We start from the raw sequence: 25651 nt of genomic DNA, 5'->3' as shown, positions 1-25651 counted from the left end.
TTCAACACCATACTGAAAAAATATGCTTTGTTTCAGATCATTTGCCCAAAAAAAGCACATTTTTTACCCATGACTCATAAAAACCTATTTAACATTTTTAACCTATTCTCAACAATCTTATTTCATTAAACACAACTCAGTCTGACCTATCTGTACACCTTGAGAAGGATTTCATCATATTGTCAAAATTGTTTATAAACATACTAAATAATATTGGGTGCAAACGGAATTCCTAAAGTACTATGAACTTTACATTTTTTAGTAACTGACCCTCTTTTATGTCTAGTCTCACCCAGAAGTAAACCTAAGTCAACTCTTTTAAAAGATCAAGGTAATGTTTACGAGTTTTATAAAATAACAGAAGGCAATCTGCATTGTGCTTTCAATCAGGTCTATACTAATGTCGAGTTTCAAAGCATTTTTGGGAAAAATAAAATCCAACATGTCTCTTTTCAATAATTAAAACCTAAATTATAAATCATGATAAAATGATACCTATTTCGTTCCACAATTCCACTTCCCCTCATGACTGGAAAAGATATTTTTAAAGACAAAAATATATACACATTAAGAAGTTAAACACCATACGTGAGGAAGGGTGTTTTGATTCTGTGTGGCAAGTGGATAGGCATAACTACCAGACTGGTAAGGTTCCAGGGGCCAGAAGGGTATTCATATTTACCCTTCACCTTCAATTTCCTAATGATTTTTTTCCAAAAGGTGAAAGTTGAAGGAAGTTAGTCAGATTGAGCATAGATTACCATGGATGTTGGTGCCCTCTATTGGTCCTAACAAAAACATAAGTGGTAATCAACAGGCACTACTTCACATACTACTATGAAGTGAAATTTTTTTCATCTATGGTCAAGTATGTAAAAATTATATGGAAATTCATTACATATACATTTCCTAACCCACTAAATCATCTTTATAATAATGCAGAGTAAACTATTGCCATAAATGCAAATATGCTGCCTCAAAGACCTAAAAACTGAACCAGACTTCTAGTCAACCAGATGGTATAACTGGACACCAGTAGAAGCAGTCTAGTAAATAAGTCTCGAAACTTTCAGGGAATTAAAATGTATTCCTCTGATGATTCCAAATATTTCCAGAGTAAGTGGTTAAAGAAGAAATATTTTTTCATTTATTACTTATTTATTTTTACTTCAGAGATCTGACTTCATGAAAGCCTAGCAGCGGTTAAGACACTAGGACTTATATAACATATATGGTACAGTGCAGGAGGAGATATAAAGATGTGTAAGGCAAGGTTTCATCTTCATCTTCATCACATCTTCAGATCTGATAGTCCATAGCAGACTAGATGAAAGCGGCTTCACTAATTAAACAGTTAAAAGGCAAAATATGAGGATTTAAGACAAGAGTAAGCATAGAGCTAGTTTACCAGAAAGAACAAGTTAAGTCTTGGACTTCACAACACATATAGACCTTCTGTGTTACTACATTACCTTGGTTACAAGTAGTTTCCTAATTCTAAACAATGCACATAAATGCCTGCCTGATTCCCCACTACTACTACAGTGAGAATATTTCAAAATAACAAGGTGGGAGGGAGGAAGGAGGCAGTCACAGATCTCTCTGAGAATCTTATAAAAAGTTCTGCACACACACTATGGGGGTAGGGAAGAAAGAATAAAACACTTTATAAGCACCTTCAACAAAATCTTGGGTTTAATTTCAGGTATTCACAGCCTATCTAGATCCCAAATTAACAACTCAAGTATATTTGTATACTTCTGAAACTCACCCATTTTATTTAGGATCTATGTTTAACCATTTACTTGCACTATCGTACCTCCCAAAACCTGTATTTAATCATTGCTGCATTTTTAAATCAATGTGTCTTAAAATAGTTTTGCTCACCATTACTTACCCAGTACAACAAAATGCCCAGCATATAGTAGGAACTCTAAACGTGTATTGAATAACGAAACAAATATGAGAACACCTACTTCATAGGGATATGGTGAAAATAAAATGAGAATACATGATACCTGTATTATCTTATTTAAATAATTCTCATACCAATGATATACAACAGAATCTACATTATCACCATTTACATAAGAGGAGACTGAGGTGCAGAGAGGTTAAGTAACTTGTCCAAGATCACAAAGCTAGTAAGTGATGGATCATATCTGACTCCAAGCTCTAGTCCATGCTCTTAACCATTATGTTAGATCTGACACACAGTAGACACTGAATAAGTAATAGTTTCCTATGTTTTTAAAATGTAAATATACCTAGGACACTTAAGGTACTTATCAGGCATTCAACAATCAATATATATATTGGCTTAACTGGCTTTCCCTGTTAATACCTATGGAAGAGGATCCCTACTGAAAAGGACTGTCACTAAGAGAAGTAATTAGTAACTGAAAGATACTGAAATACAAACTTCAGCTATTTGGCAGCCCTGGATCCAAGAAGGGAGAAACTATTCCTTCTCCTGGTTTCCTAAATGAATTCTGGATTCTCCTTAAGTACTAGTTATTCACTGAAAATGTTTTTTATCAAGTATTGTGCTTAAGCAGACTAGGAGACAAGATAATTACGACAGGACTATTCAAAGAGCTTAACTTCTAGTTTACAAATACTGCTTTATCAATTAAGAGATGAAACTGGGGAACAAGTAAGCTTCTCTGGACTCATCTGGGATTCTATCATTATAACAAAGGAACCTGGATGGCATTTTTCCATTAAAAAACAACAACAAGAAGATTTAGAAGTGAATTTGAGGGAACAAAATCTACTGAAATAATTTTTCTTTCTCTCTCATTCTCAACCCTACCTCTTCCATGTCTACAAACAGATTCTCCCTGGCCTTGCAAATCCTTTCAAAAGTGAGTAAGTCAGTACTAATTTATGCACTGGGAGCTCCCCTTGTCTAAAATTTCACCACTAGGTTTGTCTCTTAAATTTAAAGCCTCAAGTTACCTACCAAAAATAGCCGGAATTCTGAAAAACTCCTATTGTCTTTACATTTTATTCATCTTTAATAAAAATTACTTTTGAACACGAATCCTACCTTTAATAGCCAATATTTTCCCCTTTGAATTCTGCATTAGCAAACACTGATATCATCCAATTACATTTCAAAATGCATTCAATAGAATGCATGTTTCTTCTGAAATGGAGTATCAACTCATGCAATGTTAACATTTTTTTCTTGTAATATTCAAGTAAGCAATTTATTCACTAATTTGAAAAGAAGTGCATTACAATTTTATGTTAGGAAATACATTTCTGTGTATTTTCCATATTAGTCACCCACTGAAAGCCAAGGCAATTACGCATTTTTCATTTTGATCTAAGATTTTTGAGTCAAATGGGAGGGCGGGAGAGTAGGAGAGGGAAAAGGAGAGCTCTTGGTCTTATACTTTTGTTTCCAGGTATAGCCGAAGTTACATTAATTATCTAAAACATGATTATCCTATTCTGACATTGAAGAGAAAAATCCAATTCTCAATAAGCTACTCCAACATTTAATAAGAATTAGATGCTTGTTCTTCAAGATTCAAGTAAGACTCTTATTTAAATTAAATCTCCTTTCCTTCCAACTTTTCCTCTTTCAGCAGATATAGAGAATATCCAGCTAACATTTCTTCATAGCAAATGTATATATTTTTGCTAAATTATCCTTCAGTTTTTCAGGTTAAGTACCTGAAACCACAACTATATACAGAAACTATAACCTTTCATACTCCTTTTTAACCTTTTGATGACTTTTATTAGAAGGATAATCTCAAGGATCATGTTATCCACATTTTTCATTGTGTAGCCAATAACAGAATGAATTAGAAAATGTACTTAAATACAATGAGTATTAACCACAAGATTCTCTAGCTCTAGAAAGTTAAACTTCTGCTGACATGTCAATAAAATGATAATGAAATGAAAAACACTGCACAACTCATCCATTTAGCTTATAGTGTACAGTGACTGTGAAGTTTATTTACTTCTTTATTTTGGTCAAGGATAGAGGCAGGTGCGGAGACATACTGTACTCCTTTCTGCCAGCTCATCCCTCATCATGTACCTATATAGATTTATTTTTAATGGCTGCACTTTCTTACACTTATTTCTCCTGACTCATCTTCACAATTGACAAACCTATTGTTTACAGCACTATGCACAAAATAAAGCATACTAAAAACAAAGAAACTCCCCTAGTTGATGAAAGTCAGCATGTATCATTCCCATTTTCTGAGGAAAATAAACCTGACTCAGAAAATTAACACACCTATAAACTTACTAAAAGTTTTGCTTCTTAGGCCAAATTCCAATGAACAAAACTACCTAGGTATATGAAGTTTACAGCATAATATTCCAGTAAGTACTGCACTCAACTTTATACCAAGTTCCAAACCAGAGCTTGATATTTTGTGGGAGAATTTAAAATCTTAATAAAATACTGGCATTTTGCCCACAGCTGCATGATTGTGTTACCTTGCAATTTACTGCCTAATTTTTCAAAGATGTCAGGCGGGGAAATAAGCTGTCATAAAAAGTGTACTGGTCTGAACCATTAGAAAACTTTGATTTCTACTTCTGCTACTATCCACCACAGTTTCCTCTAAGTCTTGTTTTCCTCATTTTTAAAATAAAAAGGCTGAACTAGATTACTTCTAAAATGTTTCTCATTTCTGCAAAGAATCATACAAATGAAAGATTCTCACTACCATAATAGATTTTATTGGAAATAAGAATCCCATCACATCCTCCTCTTCAGTGTTTCAAATGCAGCCCAAGCAACACCCTATACGGAAAGGTCCAACTAAAATCAATACAAAATCTATCAACACAAACCTATTCTCAGAATTCAATAGGATAATGGAATAGCAGGGAGTGTCCATCTTTTTGGTATACATACTTGAACTATTACATCTCTACCTATATAACTTCATCCAATCTGAGGTAAAAGAGAATATGGTCTTCCAATAGACAAGTCTCAAACTCTTTAAAAGGTATTTCTCTATTTGAACAGAACTCAAGATCCAATAATACAATTTTCAAAAAACAAGCCTTGCACCAAGATAAACTCTGTGGAAGAGAATAAATGGCAAGTGGTACTTCTAGATAATTCAGTTGTTCTCTTACAAAAGATTTAAAATCAGCTTTTAAAGCTGTTTTCCTTCTGCTGCCTTAAGTTACAACTTCGTTCTCCAAGATTTTCTAGCTTCCATTTCAGGGAGTGGACAAGAGAGTTACAAAAGAGCTGATAATAAGGCTAACTCTTAGTCTTTTCTGTCAGTATGGTATGTTTTACTGAGCTTTTGGGTTATATGTGGCCTTTGAAGAATAAGGTCCTGCAACGCCGCCTGTCTGTGGACCCAGGAAAAATTATAAACAGTTATGAAACCAGATCACTAGGACAAACCAAGAGGCCTTCCTATTCCAACTCACCACAACCAAGGCTGGCTTCAAAGCACTCTTCAGCTGTCCCATATTATCTGGAAAACGACACAGCCTGGCTTAATTTTTCCTCACTAAGGAAGCATCTGAAGATGTATATGTGTATACATGTAAGAGTCAAATATACTTTTCAGCCACTGAGTTATATATAAATGTATATGGATCTAAGATCAGTTCATCCAAAATCCCTGAGAGATCAAAGAACTAAAGGCTACTTCAGCAGCCACAATAATTATGGAAAGAAAAAAAAAAAAAAAACCCAAAAACCTGCAGAACAGTATGGAAAAGTACAGCTTCTCACTTGTCTCTCACATACACAAATACTTAGCTCTGAGTCCATTACAACCCTACCTCCCCTCAAAACTGCTCCCTACCACCTCACAAGTGGGAGAAATTTACCAACCTCCTAGTCATTCCCCAAGAGACTCAGCTACCTATTATCTTATCCCTCCCGCTTTGGTCCCGCCCCCGCCCCAGGAATAACATGGCCCTACTGACCCCAGTCAGGCCCCGCCGGGTGTGCAAAGAGGGAATCTAACCAATTCCCTCCATCCTTAACCGTGTGAACCATCCCAGGATAACCTGCTGTTCACCAACTCTGTGGGCTCTGTGATCCTCCCACCCCCACGTGTCAGCTACCCTCCCCCACATCCCCACACCTCACGATTTAGGCCGGGGAAAGAAAGAGGGCAGTGGAAAGCCTGGCCGCTAAGATAGATCAACCCACAGGAATCTGTCCCACCGTAAGTCCCCTCCCACCTTCAGCCCCTACCCTTTACGGTCCCTTCCTCCCTCCTTCCTTTGAAACCAGGCCCTTGCCTCAGAAACCTCCTCTTCCTCGTCGTCGTCGTCCTCTTCTTCCTCGCTGTTGTTGCTGCTGGTGCCGCCGCCGCCTCCACCGCCGCCGCCGCCGCCTCCACCGCCGCCGCTGTTGTCGCTGTCGCTGCTGCTTTCGCTGCTGCTGGGGGGTCGGCAAGTCCGGTTACGCTTGGCTTTGTGGTGTTGCTGCTGCGGCGGCTTCTTCTTCAGGAGTAGGTCGCAGACTCGCACCATCCCACGAGGAGAAGAGGCCGAGCGAGCCCCGCTGCCGCCGCCAACGCCGCTGCCGACCTCCGCCGCCGCCGCCGCCGCCGCGGGGGGGCCCGCCACGGCCGCCACCGCCGGGGGGCTCCCTTCTCCCTCAGCCGCCGCCGCCGCCGCCGCCGCCGCCACCGGAACCGTCGCCTTCTCCATCCCCAGGGAAAGAGGGAGGGCGCGGACGGGGGAGGGGCGTGGGGGCTACGCTCTACCGCGACTTCGGCCGCACCGGGGCCGACACAGCGCTCGGTGCCGCCTCCGCCGCCACCGCCTCGGTCACCTCTACTGCCGCCGCCGCCGCCGCCGCTCCGCCAGCTCTCACCTCGTCTCGCGATACTAAGGGCGGGGAGCCTGACGATGGGAGGGAGGGAGAGGGAGGGAGTGTGAGGGAGCAAAGGGGAGGGGGTGAGGCGTAAGGAGAGAGCCGGGTGTCGGGAGACCCAGAGGAGGGGAGACTACGGAGGGGCGAGGGAAGTGTGCCTAGGGCGACTTCCGATGGGGGGCCCGCGGGGGCAGAAGAAGCCCGCGGTTACTGTCGTAGCGCCGGCGAGCGCCCGGATTTCTTCTTTTTCCTCGCTATTTCCCCCACACATACAGCCCTTCAGACCTCCTCTCTTCCTTCCTCGCTTTTGACTAGAACGCAGCCGCAGGCGGAAGTGCGGGTGACGCCATCAGCCGTCGCCAGAGCGGTGGCGCGCGGGTGGCCGAAAGACGAAAGTGAGATTTCGAGGGCTGGGTTCCGGGCCCCGGCGGGCGGGCGGGCGGGCGGGCAGGCTGGAGAAGAGCGGCCGGGGTCGGGTGGGAAGCCGGTGAGGAAGCGCGCTCCTGACACTTTGTTAGCAGGAGGCCAGAACCGCCAGATCCGGGAGGTGGGACCTCTTTCTGGACTGTCGTATGTAGTTTTATTCCTGGCCATTTTTTCCACCGCCAAATCGTGATTAGGGCTTTGGATCTTTGAGAGATGGCGTCGTGTAAGGGAAAGAGCCCTCTTTGCCTAAGTTTTACAGACTTCCTGAGCCTGAGTTTACAGTTGTGTGATACGGAGTTTGATTAGGTGATGGCTGAGATTACCACAACTTTGAAGTTTCCAAAGGGGAGAAGACAGGAGAAGGAAGCAGGATCTGTGCCAGAGTTTGCGGACGATTCACGGAATGACCCTGATTTAGTTCTTCCAGCCCTCACCGACTCAGCTTTTATCTGTGGAGTGAGCATTATAAATAATCATCCTTGTCTGTGCATCTCTTGGAAGGAATATGGTGAAGGGGGTTTTGAGTTCATTTGTAGATGTATGAAGGACTTCCAGGACTTTTGAAATAATAGCGTAGCTTATTGAACTCAGAATTATCCCTTTCTGGTCCAATAAGAGTACAGTGGCATAAGGAAAATGAAAACATCAAAGGCAGATGTACTGGCACAGGATAAAAAGTATGTCTCAGCTGACATAGTTGCCATTTTAAGACTGCTAAGTTTAATTGAGTGTGCCTGAATTTTTTTTTTAGCATTTTTTTTTTCTTTTTAGCATTGGCATACCATATGAAATGTGGGCAGTTGCCAGTACTCTACAGAGTACTATGGCAGAATTGGCAATGACTGAATCAATTCATTCAAACAAAAATTCATCATGTTCCTACTGTGTGCATAGTTTTTGAAATCAAAGTCTCTGCTTCCAGGGGCTGTTTGGTATAATAAGTGCTACAGTAAATATACACACTAAGCTAACTATCTGCCTGTTCCTCTCCTACAATGGTTGCTGAGTTCCTGTGCAGAACATTACACTACATTGTGCATCATACCACTGCAAGTATCGGTTCTAGAATCTCAGCTGTATATCCATCAGCACCTTCTTTTCCCTTCCCACCAAAATACTTTTTACAGTCTTAAGTCCCTAGCCACATTTCATTATATGACTTTACTTCAAAAGTCAAAAGAAGATTGATGCTATTAGGCATTAACTCCTTCAACTTTACAAATGCTGTAGACTTAGATACTTTCAGAACTTTCCTTTTCTCCAGTATCAGAGGAATGAGACATTCCCTGCAGAGATGAATTATCGGCACTCTAGTTCCAATTGCTTCTTTCTCTTCCATTTATTAACTTTTCTGTCTTCAATCCTCCACATTATGGTTCCACTCCATTTCCTTTCCCTCACAATTCTTTAAAGAGGATTCTATGTTCATTGTCTCTGTTATCTGAATTTAACTCATTAACCCTTTACACTCTAACTTCTGTACCTATCACACTGTCAAAAATACTCTTTAATCCCATTATTAAAAGAAAAGAAACTCTTGCTCTTTTACGTAGTAGTGAAATGAATTATTTTGTTGGGACTAGTAGGATACAGTCAAGCCAGCCTGTTAGAATAGACAGAGCGCCTGCAGTGACTTACTGTTATTTTTGACTAGTTTTTTTTTTTTAGAGCCTTGTGGCAGACTTGACTAACCATTCATGAAACATTTCTTCTTCCTGAACATACAGCTAGACTAAATTTCCCAATTTCCTTTACAGTTAGTTGGGGCCATGTGGTTGACTTTTAGCCAGTGAAATGTGAATGGAAGTGATGCATTCATTTCCAGGCTTAAACTTCCTTCCATCCTCCTTTACTCTTTTCCGTCAGCTTCTAGCAAGTGAGTATCATAACCTTGAAAACTGTATGTTGGAGATGCCAGTGCCACAAAAGAGGTGCATGATTAGCTAAATCACTACTTAGAAGATCACCACCTCCAAATTAGAAAAACGCTTTTTTGGACTTATTATAAGAGAGAAAATTGAGATTTGAGAATTTATATGTTATAGGAGCTAGAATGACCATAACTAATCCAGAAATTGGTACCAGAAGGGGAATACTGGTAGGACAGTAATCTAAAATATGTTGCATTGGCTTAGTAATGATGTAGCAGATGTTAGAGAAATTGATGTAGGAGGCCAGAAGAAGGAGACGCAGGTTTTGTAGGGGCAGCATAATTGAAAAGCATATCACCTATCTATTGAGACTAGCTCCAGAGGAAATAGTTCAAAAGAATAAAAGTAATAGTAATACCTTAACCTTTGAATTCCCTGAATTTGAATAAAAAATTAATATGAAATTCAAAACAGCCTGTTAAACTGGAAGCAAGTACGAATCTCAAAATGGCAAAGTTCTTGTTTTTATTCCTGATTAGTGCATAAAATAGTACCGGTGATGACAGTGGACTGAAAAGGAAATACAGAATTTCTTAAGAGGTATGTAAACTTGGTTCACAATAAGCCTAACTGCTTGCAGGACAGGGTGATGGAAACTCACGGCAGAGGCTGTGCTATGAATCCATGGATTGGATAGAGGATCCTATTGAGAAGACACTAATATCCATACATTTTGAGGTAAGGGCAGAGGGAAAACAATCACAGTTTGACTGAGAGAGTAGATTATAAGTTGTATCAACAACAGACCTTTCAGCAACAAATTTAGACACCAAGCAAACCATATTTCCCTCTGCCAATGCCATGATGGTAAAGAACTTACCTCTAGCAACCAGATAAAATCTTACAGGAGAAATGAGAATAGTGACCAGCAGCCAACTAAGATTGCAAGAGAATTGTATTGACAGAAACACCAACTATTGGGGTGCCTGGGTGGCTCAGTCGTTAAGTATCTGCCTTCGGCTCAGGTTGTGATCCCGGAGTCCTGGAATCGAGCCCCGCATTGGGCTCCCTGCTCCACGGGAAGCCTGCTTCTCCCTCTCCCACTCCCCCTGCTTGTGTTCCCTTTCTCACTGTGTCTCTGTCAAATAAATAAATAAAATCTTAAAAAAAAAAAAGAAACACCAACTCTTGCAAACAAGGGCCTGTGATTGCTTAATTCCAATGCCCTCTTTTGTGTAAGGGATAAGGGAGCACCTTTCAGAGAGCAAACTCAGGACCATTATATTAGCTGACCAAGGACCTCATCCACTAGCTAATTAAAAGTGCCCTTGAGATGCCTGGGTGGCTCACTTGGTTAAGCGTCGGACTCTTGATTTCAGCTCAGGTCATGATCTCAGGGTTGTGAGATCAAGCCCGGTGTGAGTGCCCTTAACTCACCTTTTAAGTTTATACCACTATCCAATAAAATTATCTTTACCGTGTTGTACCACAAAGAGCTACATCCAGACCTGACCAAAAGAAATGCACATCAGAACTCTTGATTTTCAAGCAAGATGCAATAATTGGAAGAGACTTTGGCATGTTTCCCAGGAGAGTATTTCAGTTGTCCATGGGATCATTACATTGTCTTAAGCTAGGACATTTATGAAATTATATGTACTGGAAGAAGCACAAGTGTAGATGCTAGGTAGCCAAGGGATGGAATGTTGTGGAGAAGACTCCAACTCTTACTTTTTGTATGTCCATCTCTTCAGGAAATGCCTTTTCTCTACCTGATAAAGCTGTCAATTATATGACTTTTTTTTTCCTTGTCATAAAGATAGGCAGATGAGCCAGGTCAATCTTTCCAGTTATCTATGAAATTTTACTGAGGCTAGAGCTGCTGACATAACATGGAGTGAGCCTATCTTACCGTACAGCAAAGACAAAAGAAAGCAGGTATTAGCAATAGAGTAGAGTCCAGATAATATTTGAAATCCAGGATTAGATCCATTGTCCATTAAGTGGCCACTAACTTCTGCCTTTTCTCTCACCCACCCCTGACAGCTTCCTTTAAGCTATTTTAAGGTAGGTTTTATTCATTTGCAATTAAAATAGCCCTGACTAATGTAGTCCCCTGGGGGGTGTAGTTCCATTCTTAGAGAATCTTACAGAACAGGGATTGAAGCAGTAGTTATAGGTGCCCCACCAACACCATCAATGGAGACATTCCCTCAGTTGCCTTCCTGGGAGAAACTGACTTTATTAAGGAAGGTAATGATTTATGATTAATTCCTAATTGTCAAAGTCATTAGCCTCTTTTCAGCCCCTACTTTACCTGACTGTTGTGGAATTTGACATCAACTGTTCCATTTTCCAAGGGGTCTCAATAAAATAATTCCCTCTTCTTGCCTAGGTTCTGAACAATTTTCCCCATGATTCAGGCCACTGCCCTAATTCTATATTATATTCTTTCCCTAAGGAATCTCATTTCAATTACCATGTTTAAGGCTAATGAATTCATAACCCTTATCTCCAACCCATTTAGATTCAGGGTTATCAGTGGAATTACTGTGTTTAAGCTAATGTTTCCTTAACCTTTATCTCCAACCTAAACAGATCTAAGATTACCAAATCCTATTCATTCTATGTCCTCCTATCTAATTACTTTCTTTGTGCTCACAACAACTACCTTAATTTGGCTTCTACCCGCTTTCACACATACTATTTCAATTGTCAATCTTTCTGCCTCTGGTCCTAGTCTACTCCATTTTATCCTCCACATTGCAACCTGAGTTACTTCTTTACCTTGTAAAAATTCATTTCTGAATACAAAAACAATTCATGTTCATTGTAGAACATTTAAAAAGCATGCTATTTTAAACTTATTTTATGAGCATAGTTTCATGCCATTATGTATTCTCTATAATATCATTTGTATTGAATATATAATGGATATATCATTTTAATACAAGCACTGCAAAATACTAATCTATAACCAAAACCATTATATGGACATGTGTATTCTGTCATTACAGCATTTCAAAGTTCTTTGAATTTTGAGTGCCTTTACATAACGCACACTTTCTTCAATTCCCTACAGTTTATACAAATTCCTATTATCCAGTGTTATTCCTTCACTTTTGTCATCTACGTGTTTTTATTTTGTTGTTGCTATTTTCTGGTGGGTTTTTTTTTTTTTTTTTTTAATTTTCAGCTTTTATTACAAAGAGAAAAGAATGATCCCAGCTCATCTGGTGGTTTTTCAAAAACTGTTTTGGAGGCACCTGAATGGTTCAGTCGGTTAAGCATCCGGCTTTTGATTTCGGCTCAGGTCATGGTCTGAGGGTCTTGAGATTGAGCCTGGCATTGGCTCTGCACTGGGCGTGGCACCTGCTTGGGATTATCTCTCTCCCTCTGCCCTGCCGCCGCTCCCCCAGGTCATGCACGTGCACTCTCTCTCAAAAACATATATATATTATAATACATATATATAGCATATAATAATATATAACATAATATATAGTCATATAATATATAACATATAATATATGATATTATATATGATACATTTATATATATTGGCATTTAAGTTGAAATGGACAATTTATCCAACATAAGAATGGATTTTCATTAATCCACCTGGGATCTGTTCCCTACCTACTATGCACTAGTCGCCATGTGAGGCAAGAAAATAGTGAAAACACAAACATGGTCCCTTATACCTTGACACATAGTCTAATGTGAGAGACATATAAATGAAATAACTACTAAAAGAGAAACCTGACCTAGGACTTTTGTTTGAGGGTGGGGCTTCCCTGAGAAAATAATGTTTGAACTGAGGTCTATAGTAGAAATCACTTAGGCAAAAAAAATAGAGAATATTGCTGGTCAAAGTGGTGTATGTACAAAAGTCCTGAAAGGGGAGGTATCAAATTGTGTGAAAAGAGCTGAAACACAAGAAGTGAATGGAACAATTTTTGCAAGATGACGCTGGAGAAGTTAGCAAAAGCCAAATCATTCAGGGCATTGTGGGCCACGTGAAGGAATCTGAGACCAATGTTGAGACAAAAATGTGCCTCCCTTTAATTGCTATCCATCCAATGACCCTAGTTTTCTCTTTCTTTCTTTTCAGTTACTCCTCATATGACATGATTTTGAGATCTCTTTCACCGTCCGATCACTCTTTTTTGGAACTTAAGATTTTCTTAGTCTACTGCTTGGAAGCAGAGCCAAGTAAGAAATAGTTAAGCGGAGGGCTAGGGGGATGGCAATCTAGCACAAATAGTGATTACTACTGGTCACTTTAGTAGAATACAGTTGCTACACAATTCAAATTTAATTAAATGTTATTGGATAATGAATTTATATTTTACACTAAATTTTCTTCCAAAAATATGTCTCATATCTTAAAGTTTATTTCGGTTAAAATTAAAATTATATTGCTTATAGCATGTAGTTCTAGGTTGGGTAAAGGGGAATATAGGAATGGAAAACTTAAAGATTCCTGTATAGCAAGAGAAAGCCAGTCTGAGATTTAAAATATACCAAGGATAATCTGCAATGAAATAATGTGCACTAACTATTGGTTATTAAACAAATAAGCTACACACATTTAATTTTTGTCCTCCATTTTATGTCTGTTAGTTTGACAATTTTTGTTCTTAGTTTGGAGAACCTAAAGTGGTTATTTCATAGAACAACTCCTACGTAGAGATTTGTGAGTTCCCAATTTTTTACTTTCAAATTGAACATCAAAAGAAAAGAAACGTTTTCAGAGTTCAGATGTAGAGCGAGCAAGTATATTAATAACTAGCAGAAATATTAAAAATTAGAACAATTCCTGCCATGTATCTTTCTCAGGACAAATTGAGCTTGTTAAAAAGTTTGATCTGCTAATACAAGACAGAATCCCAAGGAACTTATTCATTCATTTACTGATTATTCCACAGACATTTTTTAACTACTATGTGATATACACTACTTAGAGCACTGGGTATAGCTCATTAAAAAGCACATAGTTTATGAGTGCATTATATGCAAGAAATAGTATAATAAACTTTGACATATAAGAGATTCTCCCAGTGACCTTGAATCCTCAAATATGCAAGTATTTTATATCACATAACTTAACCCAGAAAATACAGTAAATTATAACCAGTCTTTTATATTTTCACATGTAACAATAAGTTTTAAAAATAGGCAGAGATTCTAGTCTGGCATGTAAGGAGCTTAAAAGTGGCCACTCCATCCTAACAACAAACAAGTAAACAGCTGAACAAACTAAAAATCAACAACTCTTCTTAGATCTGTCAGAGAAGTGAGGTCACAGAGCCAATCACTGCCCCCAAAATTGGAGACACAGACAAATGGACAGAGAATCACAACTTACTGGAGCAGAAATCTTCATGGCAACTGGTGTTGGGGTAGGAAAACCTGAAGTGTAATTGGGAAGTTGCTGGAGGCTTAGTGTGGACGAAGCTGAGAGTGTAAAACTCTAGGGGGATCCAATCATAGGGGCTCCCATGCTTTGATGAGTTTTACCTCCAGGAGCCTTACTAGGTCCTCACAGTGACTATTGCAGGAAAATTTAATATTACTGATTACTTTCAAAAATAACCATTTTGAAATATACTGGAGCATTATGTTCTTCCTAACAACGCCTGTCCTCAGAAGAAAGTATTTTACCAAAACCTAACCCGTTGGGGTTTTATCAGAGCCTAACCTAATGCCAGGTCACTCTAGCCATCCTGTCCCACGTGAGGTGGAGTGAGAAGGGGAGAGCTAAGAAGCACTATTGAAGTTCACAGTGGCACAAACTCACAGAGACTGAGACCTAATCATAGGACTACAGAACACTAACCATTCCCCCACATCCTATCCTGCATTACTAAAGACCTATTTATTACGTTCCTTTTACCCAGTATATCATGTCCACTTTCAGTGAAAACCTGCAATCATACTAAAAGCCAAAAAATAGTTTGAAGAGACTGAACAGTCATCAAAACCAGAGTCAGATATGGCATGAATGTTGGAATTATTAGGCCAAGAATTTTAACAAAAATATATGATTATATGCTAAAACCTTTAATGGCAAAAGTAGACAACATGCAACAACAGATCGATAATGTAAGCAGAGAGATGAAAATTCTATGAAGGAATAAAAAAATAAACACCAACAGAAATGAGGAACGCCTTTGTTGGATTCATAAGTAGGCTGGACTCAGCTAAAGAAAGAATTGCTGAGCCCAAGGTTATGACAATAGCATCTTCCAAAACTGAAAAACAGAGAGAAAAAAAGACTGAAAAAAACAACAAACAAGAAAACAGAACAGCATATCCAAGAACTGTGGGACAATTACAAAGGGTAGAAAATGCATGTAATGGGAATGCCAGGAGAAAAAAACAGAGAAAGGTTTAAGTAATATTTAAAGCAATGATAACTGAGAAAGTTCCCCAAATTAATGTCAGACACCAAACTACAGATCCAGGAAGCTCAGAGAACACTAAGCAGGATAAATGCAAAAAACAAACAAACAAACAAAAACCCAAGAAACCAAACAACAACAACAATAAAAAACTATACCTAGTCATACCATATTCAAACTGAAGAAAATAAAAAATAAAGAAAAAGTCTTGAAAGAAGCAAGGGAAAGAAATATCTTACCTACAGGGGAGCAAAGATAAGAATTATGTTCACCTTCTTCTTAGAAACCATGCAAGCAAAAAAAGAGTGGGGTGAAATATTTAAAACATTGAAAAAAAACTCCCCCACTGACCTAGAATTCTGCACCCTGAAAAATTATCCTGCAGAAGTGAAGGAGAAATACTTACTTAGACAAACAATAATTGACAGAATGTGTTGCCAGTAGACCTGCATTGTAAGAATTGTTTAAGAAAGTTCTTCAGAGAGGATGAAAATAATATAGATAGATAACATGGATCTGCATAAAGAAATTCATTGGAGAATGAATTGAAGGAAAAATAAAAAAAAATTTTTATTCTTGATTGATCTAACAGATAATGGTTGGTTCAAAATAATAATACCAACAAAGTATTTGCTTATGTATACTAATGTGTGAGTGTGTGTAGGGTGTGTGTGTGTATATATATATATATATAAGCTTGTGTATAAGTGAAATGAATGACAGAAATGATACAAGGGGTGGGCAGGATGAATTAGGAATATTTTGTTAAAAGGTACTCACACCACCCATGAAGTGGTATAGTGGTATTTGAAAGTGGGCTTGGATTAGTTCTAAATGTATGTTGGAAATTTTAAGAAAACCACTAAAAAAAGAAAAAAAAGAAAAAATTAATTGATATGCTAAGACTTAAGAGAAAATGGAATCAAATGAAATGCACAGTTAACACCACAAAAGACAGAAAAAGTGTGAAAGACGAAATAGGAACAAAGGAAAAGGGCAATCAGTAGAATTGGTGTGGTTAATATTACTCCAACTATATCAATGATCATTTTACTTTTTTAAGTAAAAAGTATTTTAATTTTAAAATATTCTTTCTATATTATAATCTTTATTTCAAAATATTTAATCTTTAATTTATAATTACCCATTATTTTCCCCCTCACTCCTTTCTTTAAAGTTAGAAAAAGTTATTGAAGTATAATTAACATACAATATATTAGTTTTCATTTTTTTTTAAAATGAAACTTTTTTCATTTTATTTATTTATTTGACAGAGAGAGACAGTGAGAGAGGGAACACAAGCAGGCAGAGTAGGAGAGGGAGAAGCAGGCTCCCCACTGAGCAGAGAGCCCGATGCGGGGCTCGATCCCAGGACCCTGGGATCATGACCTGAGCCGAAGGCAGACGCTTAACGACTGAGCCACCCAGGTGCCCCCAATATATTAGTTTTCAGTGTATGACATAATGATTAATAATTCTGTGCATTACTCAGTGCTCACCACAGTAAGTGTAGTCACCCTCTGTCACCAAGTAACATTATTACAAACTGATTGCCTGTTTTCATCTTTGTGACTTATTTATTTTATGACTGGAAGTTTGTACCTTTTAATCCACTTTATCTATTTCACTCATCCCCCCCACCCTTCTCCCTTCTGGCAACCATTAGTTTATTCTCTGTATTTAAGAGTCTGTGTCTTTTTTTCTTTGTTTGTTCATTTGTTTTCTTTTTTAAATTCCACATAAGTGTAATCATATGATATTTGACTTTCTTTGACTGGCTTAATTTCACTTAGCATTATACCTTCTAGGTCCATCCATGTTGTTGCAAATGGCAAGATCTCATTCTTTTTCATAACTGAGTACCACTTCTTTATCTATTCATCTATGGGCGGACACAGGTTGCTTCCATATATTGACTAGTGTAAATAATGCTGCAATAAAGAGAGGTGCATATATCTTTTTGAATTAGTGTTTTCATTTGGGGGGAATGAATACCCGGTATCAGAATTACTGGATCATATGGTATTTTTATTTTCAATTTTTGAGGAATGTCCATACTGTTTTCCACAGTGACCACATCCCCACCAGCAGTGCATAAGGGTTCTTTCTCCACATCCTCAACAAAACTTGTTATTTCTTGTTTTGTGTTTTTTTTTTTTTAACTAGCCATTCTGAGAAGTGTGAAGTGATATCTCATTGTAGTTTTGATTTGAATTTCCCTGAAGATTAGTGACATTGAGTGTCTTTTCATGTGTCTGTTAGCCATCTGTGTGTCTTCTTTGAAAAAATGTCTATTCAGGTCCTCTGCCCATTTTTAATCAGATTATATGGGGGCGGGGTTGGTGTTCAGTTGTCTAAGTTCTTTATATATTTATATATTTTGGATAGTATCCCTTAGTGGACGGATCATTTTTTAACATACAGTGTTATATTAATTTCAGGTGTACAATATAGTGGTTCAACAATTCCATAAGTCACCCGGTGCTCATCACAACAAATGAGCTTCTTACAGAGTCAAATTTATTGATACAGAATTTTTAATTTAATGTATAATTCTTTTGGAGTAGTTATAATCATTTGTTTGCTTGAGTGACTGAAATGTGTTTTCACTGATGGACAATGTTATGTGGATTTGAGATCACAATTTCCTTAGCAAAATGTAGAGGAAGGAATAGAAAGACTTAAGGAAATAGGAAAACTTGAATGGATTTATCATGTTCACTCTTTCTCCTACTTTCCACTTCTCCCAGAAAGGCCCAAAGAATACACCCTTCAGGAAGATATTGAGAAGGCAGTGATAAAAGGGTCAGCAGTCTTAAAAAACTCAGCACTCTAGTATCTTTCATCTAGGGCCAAAAAATTTTTTAGTGCTATGAAGAGGCTCTCTGATTTTTTTTTAAGTAGGCTCCACACCCAGTGTGGAGCCCAACTCAGGGCTTGAACTCAAAACTCTGAGATCAAGACCTGAGCTGAGATCAAGAGTCAGACACTTAACCAGCTGAGCCACCCAAGGGCTCCAAGCCTCTCTGATTTTAATAAAAATGATGTTATCCCACAGTAACACAGATCAAGTTATAACATTTAAGCAATAGAGGCAAGGTAGGTATGATTTCCATAAGTGTAAGCCTACAATTGATATTGAGAATGAAAGGATCTTTGGTAATGGCAAATTGACCATGAAGCTCCTTAGGATTTAAATAGATAGGCATGCAAACAATGAATCATGGAACACTACATCAAAAACTAATGACATAATGTATGGTGATTAATATAATAAAATTAAATTTAAAAATAAATAGATAGGCAGCTCACAAGAATAACCAGGGTTGCCACTTTGCACATAGCTCTTAGCAATATTTACATTGTAGTCTCTACAGATGGAGTTTCCTGGAGCATAAGACCCCCTACAATGAGAATTGTGCACCTGTGAATTATGCAAAATGGTGGCCCTGATAAAACTTAAAAATTGAATATTGCATATTCTACCTAATCTCTAGATCTAAGAACCCCAAGAAAGGGTCACATGAGAAAGATACGTGTATCACAGGTACATGGTATAAATCTTTCTCCTTACTTTCCATAAGGAACCCATAGACATTCATTAATGCTTCACCCTATTTCTTCACCTCTATCTCCCTCCACATTCTTGCTATGTCCTTACCATAGCCAGAGTGTATTTTCCTGCCCCCTCAGCAATATGACTTGCTTGGCCAACATCATATAGATGGAAGTAACATTGTGCCAATTCTGAGCTTATGCAAGCAGTTGCACACATTTACTTGACTTCTTGCTCCTCTGTCATTGTCATGAGAACACATCCCAGCTAGCTCACTGATCCAAGAGAAAAGAGACAGTGGAGGAAACCCACACCAGCAAACCTGCAGCATAAAGCAGAACTAACCTCAGCTAAACTACAGATATAGGAATAAGCCCAGCTGAGATCACTAGACCTACCCAGGCAAGTCTATTCACACTTACCACTAAAAAAGAAGAACACCACCCGTGGGTCCTTTTGGATTTTTGAAGATACAAATGGCGTTTTTGTATGCTGTCCAACCTATTTAATCCAGCCTAGAGCAGTTGACCCGTGCACTGATGTAAGCAAGAATAAGTGTATGAACCACTGAATTTGGGAGCCATTTGTTATGCAACAGTAGTGGATCAATACTATACCTGTGCACTGGGAAAAGGGAACTATTCAGGAATTTACTGGACACTGACTCTTAGCATATTTGAATCCCCAGGACTTGAAATGCCACTATGATCTACCAGTCAGAAGGGTTGCTTATGGAAGTCAGGTGATAAATTAGAGTTTGGGCTTGAGTCTGCCTCATGATGGCTCACAAACTCATCCTCTTGTTAATTCTCCAGTTCTTTTATGGATATATTTAATATTGTAGAAATACCAGGATTGCCTTCCTAACCTGTAGAATGAGGACATTTAAGGAGGAAGGCCAAATGGAAGCCCGTGGAACTATTCTCCCCAGCAAAATTAGTAAAGCTGCATTCCTGGGGAAATTGCAGGATTAGTGCTACCATAGAAGACTTAAAAGATGGGATGTCAATGATTTCTTTTTATTTACATTTATCTATCCCCCTTGGCCTACATAGAAACAGATGAATCTTAGAGAATAACAGTAGATTACTGTAAATATAATCAGGTAGTGACTTTAGTAACAGCTGCCATCCCTGATATGGCTTCTTGAATAAAGCAAATCAACACAACCTCTAGCAGTTAGAATAAGGCTACTAATCTGGCTTTTCTTCCCTATCTCGATAAGAAGAGATCTCCGGAAGGCGCTTGTTTTTTACCTTGTGGTAACACAAATGTATTTTCATTGATCTATTTTAGCTCTCCAGCTCTGGCTTACAAACTATTCTGCAGAGATCTTTCCCATTTACTATCTCGTAATCCTACAAAACATTACACTGGTCAACTACTTTGATGATGTGCTCATTGGGCTTAGTGACTAGATTTCAGAGAATGGGAGATGAACTCCATTGAAAATCCAGGTAACTGTGACCTCACTGAAATTTCTGGGGATAAGGCAGTCTTAAGCATCTTAAGATATTCTCTCCAGTGCATAGGAAAAGTTCTGCACCTTTTACCCATATCAGTAAGAGAGAGATAGAACACCTGATGAGCCTCTGAATTCTTTTTAAGTAATGTATACTATGATTGGATGTACTACTTCAATTTCTTCAATGAAAATTACCAACCTTGAAAGGTCCTCAAAAGCAAGAGAAATTTCTAGCTGGCCTATGCTGTAGCATGACCAGTAATTAAGTGTCAAAAACAGTTGAAGATGCTCTTTGGAGCCTGTGGCCAGCTCCATTAGGAGAATCACAATGTAGGCCCTTAAGGCTTTGGATCAATGTCGTATGATTAACTACTCTCCATTTGAGAAACAGTCCCTGGCTGGCTTTGTGAGCCTTGGTAGAGACTTAACACCTTACCATGAGAATTTAAGGACTTGGGGTCTTGGATAACCATCACAAACTTGGTTTTATGTAATCTAACAAGCCATAAAGCTGAATACATCTAGAATCACTGCAAAATCAACTGGAAGTGACATATAGAAGATTGGAACAAAGCTAGTCCTGAAGCTACTGGTAAATACCACAACCAAGTAGGTGGTTCATATTACCAGCTGCCTACTGTTTCTATATTGCCACCATTCCATCAACCCATACTTGTGACTACATGGGGAATTTTCTATTACCAGTTGACTTAGGAAGTAAAAATTCAAGCCTGGTTTGCAGATAGTTCTGGAAAATGAGCCGGCCCCTGCCAGAAGCAGAATGCTGTAATATTACAGTCATTCAGAGGTGACTGAAATACACACAGAAGGGAAAATTCTCCAAGGGGAAGAACTTTGGTCAGTGTATCTCTTTTTCCAATTTGTTTACTTTGTCCAAGCGATGTCCTATGCCTATTTATGGGCAATGGTTAATAGTTTGGCTGGACAGACAGGGACATGGGAAAAACAAGACTGAAAGATTGAAGGATAAATAAACTTGGAGAAACAATATGCAGATGGAACTCCTGCATCCTGCAAGTGTGAGGATACTTTATCTCATGTAAATACCAATAACAATAACAACAAAAGAGGCCACCCGGGGAGGTTTATCATTAAGTAGGTAGCCAATATAACCTCTTCTGTGGCTACCAGTTAGTTAGGTTTTTTCCCCAGTTAGGCAGTGCTTGTTCAATTGTTCCCTGAACAAAGTATCATGATGGCAGAGATAGATAGAAGTTATTTATGATCTCAGAACAACATGGACTTCTCTACTGCAAGGCTGACCTGTCTATTGCTATAGTTGGGAGCCTAATCTGCCAGCAGTAGAGAGCCAATGCTGTACATTTGTAACATCATATACCAGGGGGACCAGTCGGCCTCTGGTAATAGGTTGATTTTATTTGACTTCTTCTATCACGGAAGTAGCATTAATTTGTCCTCATAGAATGGGTCATTATTGTGCAGCTGTATTTGTCTTTCTTGCTTGCCATACTTCCTCTAGCAACGCTATTTATAAAATGACAAAATGCCTCATTCCCCATTAGGGAACCTCACACAACATTGCATCTGACCAAAGAACTAGTTTTACTGTAAATGAACTAAAGCAAAAGGATAACAACCATGTGATCACTGGTTTTAAATGGTTTATAAACCTGTGTGATTACTGAACTATAAAGCAATGACTTTATAGAATGGTGGAATGATCTATTGAAGAACTCATTTATGATACATGGAACAAGTTGGGAAATACTGTCTTACAAGATTCAAATACTGTTTCTCCCAGTAACAGAACACATAGGTCTGAGAACAAAGGGGTGGCAGTGGGATGGAATCATTCACTATTACACCTAATGCCTGGAGGGACTATACAATTTATTGGCCAGACTTAGACACTTTTAAGAATGAAATAGAGCATCAAAAAATTAAAATTATATAATAATTTAAAACATGTATTAACTGACAAATTAGTTTTATTATATTGGTGGCCCTATAAAATAGACTGTTTAAAAACTATTTTCAAAAATAAATCTGGATACACTAGAGAAAAATAAAAACAAACTGCTTAATACTGACTATCAGTATATTAAAAATAATGATCAATAATTATTCTATACATATTCATGCATTTTCATCAGTTTATTGACTACATCTGTCCCTTATACCATGTATTTTTTTAACTTCTGAAGAACTTATTTTTTTCTAACTTCACTGAGATATAATTGATGTATAACATTGTGTTAAGTTTAAGGTATACAACATGATGATTTGATACACATACATACAGATTCTTCTCAACTTACAATGGGGTTATATCCAGATAAATCCACCCGAAGTTGAAAGTATTGTAAGTCAAAAATGTATTTAATACACCTAATCTACCCAGCATCATTGCTTAGTCTAGGCTGCCTAGAATGTGCTCAGAACACTTCCTATGAGCTACAGTTTGGCAAAATTATCTAACACAAAGCCTATTTTATAATATAGTGTTGAATATCTCATAATTTATTGAATACTGTACTAAAAGTGAAAAGCAGAATGTCTATATTGGTACAGAATGATTGCAAGCATATTGGCTGCTTACCCTCATGATTACATGGCTGATGGGAGCTGTGGCACCCTGTCACATGATTCAGTACTGCATATCACTAACCTGGGGAAAAAATTGAATTCAACATTTGAAGTATGGTTTCCACTGAACGTGTATTGCTTTCATACCATCGGAAAGTCAGTGGTATAAAATCATAAGTTGGAGACTGTCTGTATTGCAAAATGACTACCACAATAAAGTTAACTAACATCCCCCATCACCTCACATTATTACCTTTTTCAGTTGTTGGTAGTAATAACACTTAAAATCTACTCCCTTTAGTAACTTTCAAATATACAATACGTTACTGTTAATTATAGTCACATGCTGTACATTAGATCACCAGAATTTACTTATTTTACAACTGGAAGTTTATACCCTTTGACCAATATCCCCCCATTTTCCCCCAACCCCAGTGCTTGTGAAGAATATATTTTAATATGGTGCTATGTTTGTAATTTTTTTTTTTAAGATTTTATTTATTTATTTGACAGAGAGAGACACAGCAAGAGAGGGAACACAAGCAGGGGGAGTGGGAGAGGGAGAAGCAGGCTTCCCGCTGCCGAGCAGGGAGCCCGATGTGGGGCTCGATCCCAGGACCCTGGGATCATGACCTGAGCCAAAGGCAGTCGCTTAACGACTGAGCCACCCAGGCACCCCTATGTTTGTAATTTTTAATAAAAATATCTCTAAACTTCTTTAACATTGTAGTAAACAAATTTAAAATTGTTGATGCTCTCAATTGACGGTCCTCTGTTGCTCTTAGTATTTTTCTTTGGGAAAGTACTCTCTCTATAAGTTAATATAGGTACCTGGTAAACTCAGAGCAAATTATTCCAAATGGAGTATATTCTCAAGTTAGATTTTGTTTTATTAAATATATAAATATTTCAGCCCAAATATTTTCAGTTACTGTCTTTTTTGCTTTCCTCATAGTATATTTCTTTGATCAATATTTTTATAGGACAAAACTCAATAAATTATCTCTATTTTATGATTCTTTGAATATTATATTGAATTTAGATGTTATACAATAATAAGCAACTTCTCAATTTCATTCCATTCTTGTACAAAATATAAATTTATTCAAGTAAAGATAGAGACTCCTATCAGAAGAAGAATCTTTTCAGAAGTCAAGAGTACTTGTTTCCCATTGCCACTGTAATAAATTACCACAAACCCAGTGTCTTAAAACAACACAAATTTATCATCTTACAATTCTGGAGGTCAGAAGTCTGAAATGGGTTTCTCTGAAATGCCAAGATATTGGCAGAATTTCATCCCTTCTGAATGCTCTGGGGGAATTCTGTTTACTTGAATTTTCTAGCTTCTAGAAGTTGCTTGAATTCTTTGGCTTGTGGCCTCTTCATCTTAAGAAGTATCCCTCCAACCTCTGTTTCCATTATCATATCTCCTGTGACTCTCTTTCTCTTCTATCTTTTAAAAGATCCTTGGATTATTACATTGGGCTCATGTGGATAATTCAGGATAGGCTCCACATTCCAGGAACCTTAACTTAATCACATCTGCCCAGTCCGCTTTGCCATGTAACATTATATATTCACAGGTTCCTGAGATTAAGATGGGACTAGGAGTGTTTTCAAATGTCTGGGTCATATGGTAGGTATATGTTTACCTTCTAAAAGTGGGCAAAATACTTGACTAGACAATTCACTAAGGAATATGTATAATAAACACATGAAATGATATTCTACTTTAAATAGAAATACAATTGATATTTGTATATGAATCTGATATACTGCAACCTTGCTAAACTCTCATACTAGATCTAATAATTTGTCTTCACAGAAATCATGTTGTCTGTGAATAAAGGGAGTTATATTTCTTTTCCAGTCTGGATCTTCCTTCCTTCCTACCTTCCCTCCTTCCCTCCTTCCCTCCTTCCCTCCCTTCTTTCTTTCTTTCTTTTCTTTCTTTCTTTCTTTCTTTCTTTTCTTTCTTCCTTCCTTCCTTCCTTTCTTCCTTCCTTTCTTTCTTTCCTTTCTTTTCTTTCTTTCTTTCTTTCTTTCTTTCTTTCTTTCTTTCTTTCTTTTCTTTCTTTCCTTCCTTCCTTTCTTTCTTTCCTTCCTTCCTTTCTTTCCTTCTTTCTTTCTTTCTTTCTTTCCTTCTTTCTTTCCTTCTTTCCTTCTTTCTTTCTTTCTCTCTCTCTTTCTTTCTCTCTCTCTCTTGCTCTCTCTTGCTTTCTTTCTCTCTCTTTCTCTCTTGCTCTTTCTCTCTCTTGCTCTCTTGCTCTCTTTCTCACTCTTTCTCTCTTTCTCTCTCTTTCTTTCTTTCTCTCTCTCTTTCTTTCTTTCTCTCTTTCTTTCTTTCTCTTTTTCTTTCTTTCTTTCTCTTTTTCTTTCTCTTTCTTTCTTTCCTTTCTTCCTTTCTTTCTTTCTTTCTTTCTTTCTTTTTCTTTCTTTCTTTCTCTTTCTTTCTTTCTTTCTTTCTTTCTTTCTTTCTTTCTTTCTTTGTTTCTCTTTCTTTCTTTGTCTTTCTTT

The 25651-nt window shown here is 37.9% G+C and overlaps 2 protein-coding genes across 11 annotated transcripts in view; one reads left to right on the top strand and one right to left on the bottom strand.

The window, feature by feature from the left end:
- Positions 1-7128, bottom strand: part of ANKRD17 (ankyrin repeat domain 17) — a 161562-nt gene extending 154434 nt beyond the window's left edge. For 2 of the 3 annotated variants that reach the window (XM_035004816.1, XM_035004818.1), the window contains exon 1: positions 6259-6672. In XM_035004816.1, coding sequence (XP_034860707.1) covers positions 6259-6672 — 414 coding nt within the window. Of the gene's footprint in view, positions 1-6258 lie in introns of all 3 variants that reach the window. The other variant, XM_035004815.1, reaches the window with a different exon arrangement.
- ALB (albumin) overlaps positions 6131-25651 on the top strand; it is a 134360-nt gene continuing 114839 nt past the window's right edge. For 2 of the 8 annotated variants that reach the window (XM_035004827.1, XM_035004825.1), the window contains exon 1: positions 7283-7720. The gene's annotated coding sequence lies outside the window, so the exon portion shown is untranslated. Of the gene's footprint in view, positions 6183-7282; positions 7721-13249; positions 13351-25651 lie in introns of those variants that run through there. The other 6 variants (XM_035004824.1, XM_035004828.1, XM_035004832.1 and 3 more) reach the window with 6 other exon arrangements.

Source organism: Mirounga leonina, unplaced genomic scaffold, assembly GCF_011800145.1.
Source record: "Mirounga leonina isolate KUSES-001 unplaced genomic scaffold, KU_Mleo_1.0 Mir_129, whole genome shotgun sequence".
Lineage (NCBI taxonomy): Eukaryota > Metazoa > Chordata > Mammalia > Carnivora > Phocidae > Mirounga > Mirounga leonina.
Note: the sequence above shows the minus strand (reverse complement) of the source record. Positions and strands in the feature narration are given on the sequence as shown.